Source organism: Oxyura jamaicensis, chromosome 25 (assembly GCF_011077185.1).
Source record: "Oxyura jamaicensis isolate SHBP4307 breed ruddy duck chromosome 25, BPBGC_Ojam_1.0, whole genome shotgun sequence".
In the NCBI taxonomy this organism is placed as follows: Eukaryota; Metazoa; Chordata; class Aves; order Anseriformes; family Anatidae; genus Oxyura; species Oxyura jamaicensis.
Window position 1 is genome coordinate 835683 of NC_048917.1, and position 4667 is coordinate 840349.

General features: G+C 71.4%; 1 protein-coding gene across 1 annotated transcript in view; it reads right to left on the minus strand.

The window, feature by feature from the left end:
• Positions 1–4615, minus strand: part of MTMR11 (myotubularin related protein 11) — a 5492-nt gene extending 877 nt beyond the window's left edge. Inside the window, 14 exon segments of the mRNA XM_035346442.1 lie at positions 676–855; positions 857–922; positions 1146–1316; positions 1421–1593; positions 1707–1777; positions 1891–1954; positions 2075–2196; positions 2302–2390; positions 2487–2574; positions 2679–2926; positions 3017–3159; positions 3265–3337; positions 3968–4098; positions 4359–4615. Of these exon segments, the coding sequence (XP_035202333.1) occupies positions 676–855; positions 857–922; positions 1146–1316; positions 1421–1593; positions 1707–1777; positions 1891–1954; positions 2075–2196; positions 2302–2390; positions 2487–2574; positions 2679–2926; positions 3017–3159; positions 3265–3337; positions 3968–4098; positions 4359–4407 (1668 nt within the window). The 5' untranslated portion in view covers positions 4408–4615.
• Positions 4616–4667: the final 52 nt, after the last annotated feature.

The following is a 4667-nucleotide window of genomic DNA, read 5'->3' on the forward strand; positions in this document are numbered from 1 at the left end:
AGGGGTTAGGGTAAAAAGGGGGTGGAAGAGGTGGTGGTTGGGGAAATTGGGGGGAAAAATAGGGGTTAGGGTAAAAAGGGGGTGGAAGAGGTGGTGGTTAGGGAAAATGGGAAAAAATGGGGTTAGGGTAAAAAGAGGGTGGAAGAGACGGTGGTTAGGGAAAATGGGGGGGAAAATAGGGATTACGGTAAAAAGGGGGTGGAAAAGCAGGTAACCACCAGGGAAAATGGGGGGAAATGGGGAAATCCAGCGGTTAAGGTGAAAAGTGAGTGGAAAAGGTGGTGGTTAGGGAAAATGGGGGAAAAATAGGGGTTAGGGTAAAAAGGGGGGTGGAAAAGCAGGTGGTTAGGGAAAATGGGGGGGAAACCAGCAGCTGGGTTAACAGGGAGGTGGGAGAGCCAGTGGTCAGGGAAAACGGGGAAAAGTGGCAATTAGGGTAAAGAGAGGTGTAAAAGCTGGGGGGGAAACAGAGGAGATCCAGCAGGAAGGGGAAATGGGTGGAAACCCCAGCGGTTAGGGAAAACGGGAGAAAAAATACAGCTGCCAGGGGTGGATCAGCATGGGGGGGGGGGGGGGGTTTTAAACCCCAGGCCCCCCAAAAACCCCGCGGGAGAGCGGGGGGGGGGCTCATGCCCTGGGGGCAGCACAACCCCAGCATCCGCATCCTGGCCCAACGCAGCCCCCCCAGACCCCCCCCACCCCACAGCTCACCGTGCCCGTGGTCTGGGGGGTGACGGTGTCGGGGGGTCCCAGGGTGCTGGGGACCCCCGCGGGGTTCCGAAATCGCGCCCGCTGCTGGGGGCTGTAGCGCAGGGCCCAGTCCCAGACCGGGGGCAGGCGGCTGGTGGCGCTGCCCCCCCTGCCCGGGGGGGGGGTCCCACCAGCCGTTCACCGGCGTGTAGGTCTGGCTGCGGGGCTGCTGCTGCGGGGAGGAGAAAGGGATGGGGTGAGACCCCCCAGATCGGGGGGGGATTCGGGGCACGGGGGGGGAAACCGAGGCACGGATGGGGAAACTGAGGCACGGCACCGCCGGGCAGCTGGATGCAGCCACAGGGCGGGGGACGGGGGGGTGAGGAGGATTCCCCGCCACCCTAAACCTGCTGGAAGGGGTCCAGGGGTGCCGCCGAGCCCCCGGCCCCGCTCACCGGGCCGCCGCGGCCCTGCTGGCGCTGGCAGCTGAAGAGGAAGGTGCCGCAGTAGGGCAGGAAGCTGCTGTCGTGCAGGGCCAGCAGGAACGCCTCGGTGAAGCCGAAGGCCGCCGGGAACTGCCGCACCAGCTGCCACGTGCAGTCCAGGAACAGCGGGAAGACGGGAGCCTGCGGGGAAAAAGGGATGGGGACGCCAACCCGTCACCCCCCAGCCCTCCAGGGAGACCCGGGGCGGGGAGGGGGGAGTTGGGGGGTCACGGCGCCGTGCCCACCTCCTCCCGGGGGCTGTCGCGCCGCAGCCCGAGGCGGCGGGGAAAGGGGTGGCCGGCTGCCACCCACTCGCGCTGCACCAGGCTCTGGAAGCCGGGCAGGGTCCGGGCATGGGGGTCCACCAGGAGCTGCACCAGGGAGGCCAGCAGGCAGTTGAGGTCGCGGTCGGAGGGCTCTGGGGGGACGAGGAGGTGAAAAAGGCCGGGGGGGGGGGGGGGGGGGGGGGTTGGGGTGTCCCCGTGGTCCCCCCGCCGCCGTGCTCCGGTGGCCCCGCGGTGCCGGCTCTACCTTGCAGGAGGACGCAGCAGCGGCGCCCCGCCAGCAGCGATGCCACCTCGACGGCTTTCCTCAAGCAGGCGCTGGGGGCGAGGAGGGGGGGTCAGAGCGCCCCAAAACGCTGCCTCTGCCTGCCCGGGGGTCTCCAGCCCCTGCCCCCCCGGCTGCCCCACGTCCCCCAAAGCGCCCCGCTCACCGGACGTGGTCCAGCCAGCGCGTCGCCTCCAGCGCCGAGAGCCACTTCTCCTCGGCCGCCGCGCCTGAGCCGTGCGAGCAAAGGGGGGGGGACAGGGGAGGACGATGAGCCCGGGGGTGTTCGTGTCCCCCCACCTCCAGAATGAGCCCTGGGGTCCCCCGTCCCCGTCCCCGTCCCCTCTCACCGTGCAGGCAGAGTGCCCACAGCTTGAGGTGGGCGAGCTGGATGTCGGCCAGGGTGGGCAGCTCGGCGGCGTCAGCCAGCACGCACGGCCCGCGGCCCGGCCGCAGCAGCGCCTCCAGGCACCTGGGGAGGGGGACACGGAGACCCCCCCCCCGTGGGACCGGGCCGGGCAGCACCCCAAAACCCCCCAACCCGGCCCCAAAATCGTTGCCGGGGGGGACGACTCACCTCACGTCCTCACTCCCCGGCTCCGAGGCCGCGTGGAAGCCGGCGGATCTCAGCAGGTCGCTGCCGCCCGGGTGGTGCCAGCACAGCCGCTGCGGGCGAGACGGGGGGGGGGGGGGATGGGGACACCCCCCAGGTCACCCCCCACTGGCATCACCCCAAGTCCTCCCTCCCGCCCCGGCACTCACGGGCACGCGGCGCTCCTCGAAGTGGGCGAACGTCCGCTTGAGGTCGTGGTCCAGGAGCCCGCTGGGCACCCACAGGTAGCGGGGCAGGCTGCGGGCAAACGGGGGTGGGGAGGGGGGGGCTTGGGGTGGGCGCCCCCCCCGGCCGGGTGGGGGCCAGCAGCCCCTGGAGCCCGGCGCCCGGCCGGGCCGTACCTGGGGGCCATGTCGAAGCGCTCGTTGATGGCGCTCACCCTCCAGCCCGCAGCGCCCTGGCGCTTCAGCTCCTTCTCCCAGTCGTGGAGGCTCTCGAAGAGCAGCGTCGGGGCCGAGCCTTCCTCATCTTCACCCTCCTCCTCCTCCTCGTCCTCCGCCTTGGCTTCTGCCCGGGAGCAGCCGTCCCCGTCCCCGCCGTCCCCCGGCCACGTGGCCGTCTCCCGCGCCTGGGCGATGGCGTTGGCCACCTGCAGCGAGGAGCAAGTTGCGGGGACCGCGCGTGAGCCCCCCACCCCTTATAATTACTCCCGGGATCGCCCCCCCCCGCCCCGGCTCACCCGGTACGCCTGGGGCGCCAGCCCGTTCTCGTGGAAGTGGAAGCGCAGCAGGCGGAAATCCCGGCAGAAAATCAGCAGCTCCTCGGGGATGAACTTGAGGACGGAGGCGGCCGTCAGCACCTTGGGCTTGGTGAAGCTGCTGCCTGCGGCGGGCCAGGGGCGGCCGTCAGCGCCCGCCGAGCCCCCGGCCCCGCTCGTCCCAGCTTGGTGCCCCCCCCCCGGGCCCCCCCCCCCCCCCAGTCCTTTACCTGCCACCAGCTTGCGGATGCAGGGCAGCGCCACGTTGTGCTCGCTCTGCAGGGGGGCAACGGAGCCGGGAGGCTGCAGGGGATTTGGGGAGAGCTGGGAGCCGCCCCGGTACCCCAAAAAGGCAGCGGGGCTGCATCTGGGACCCCACAGCCTTCGTCCAGCCGATGCTGTGACCCGTGGCAGCCCCTGTGCCCCCCTCCGGGTCCTGCAGCAAGGAGTTCCCTGGGTGGGGGGGAATGGGGATCGCGGTTCTGCGATGGGGTGGGACGGGGATGGGGTCGGGAACACGGCCGGGATGGGGATGGGATGAAGCAGGGGGGCAGCCGGGATGGGATCAGCGTGCGGTCAGGATGGGGCTGGGGTTGGGGTCGGGATGGTGCCGGGTTTGGGGTCAGGATGGTGCCGGGTTTGGGGTCAGGATGGGGCTGGGTTTGGGGTCAGGATGGGTCCGGGATCCTACTGGGATCAAACCAGGCTGGGGTCAGGATGTGCTTGGGATGGAGCTGGGATGCTACCGACTGAGATGGGATCGCAACACGGCTGGGTTGGGGCTGGCTGGGGACGGGGCTGCAGCCAGCAGAGGGTCAGGACCAGGAGGATTTGGGACCAGGAGGCAGTGAGGTCAGGGCTGGGGGGGGGATGCAGCCAGGCTGAGCTGGCTGGGGGCTTAGGGGGGACAGGGGGGTGGCGGCGGGCCCCCACCTGCACGCCATGCCCGGGGGCGGCCAGGAAGGCGACGCGGAGGTTGGTGCAGACCAAGGTGCCCGGCACCGAGCCGTCCCCTTCGCGGCACCGCAGCCGGACTCCCGCAGCCTCCTCCAGCACCACCTCCCCTGCGGGACGGGGGCCGGTTGACCTCCGGGGAGGAGGCGCACGGGGGTGCCCCCCCCCGCTCCCGACACCCCCCGCACCCAGGGGGTCTCTCCAGCTGTACGTGACCCCCCCCCCCCCAACACCCCCCCCTTTGGTCCCCGTGCCCCCAGCCTCCCCCCACACCCCCCTCGGCGACCCCCGAGCCCCCGGTGCGGCGGAGGCCCCCGGCATCCGGCCACCTGCCCGCGGCCGGCGGAGGCTCAGCGGCGGAGGCTCCTACCTGGGAGGCCGGGGAAGGCCGAGCGGCTGCCTCCCCTCTCCCCGTTCATGGCGGAGGACTTTGCCCGACCGGGCGGGACGGAACGGGACGGGAACAAGAGCGGGGATCCCGAGGAGGCAGCAACCGGCCCGCTTCGGCCGCCCGCAGCCCCCCCCCCGGCATCCCGCGGCCTCCGCTCCCCGAGCGAGGCCGGCTCCTGGCAGCGGGAGGCCAGGGCGGAGCGGAGGCGGCGGCGGCAGCACGGGGCTCGCCGCCAGCCTCAGTTTCCCCCCGCCGCGTGGGGGGGGGGGGGGGGGAAGGGGGGGAAGG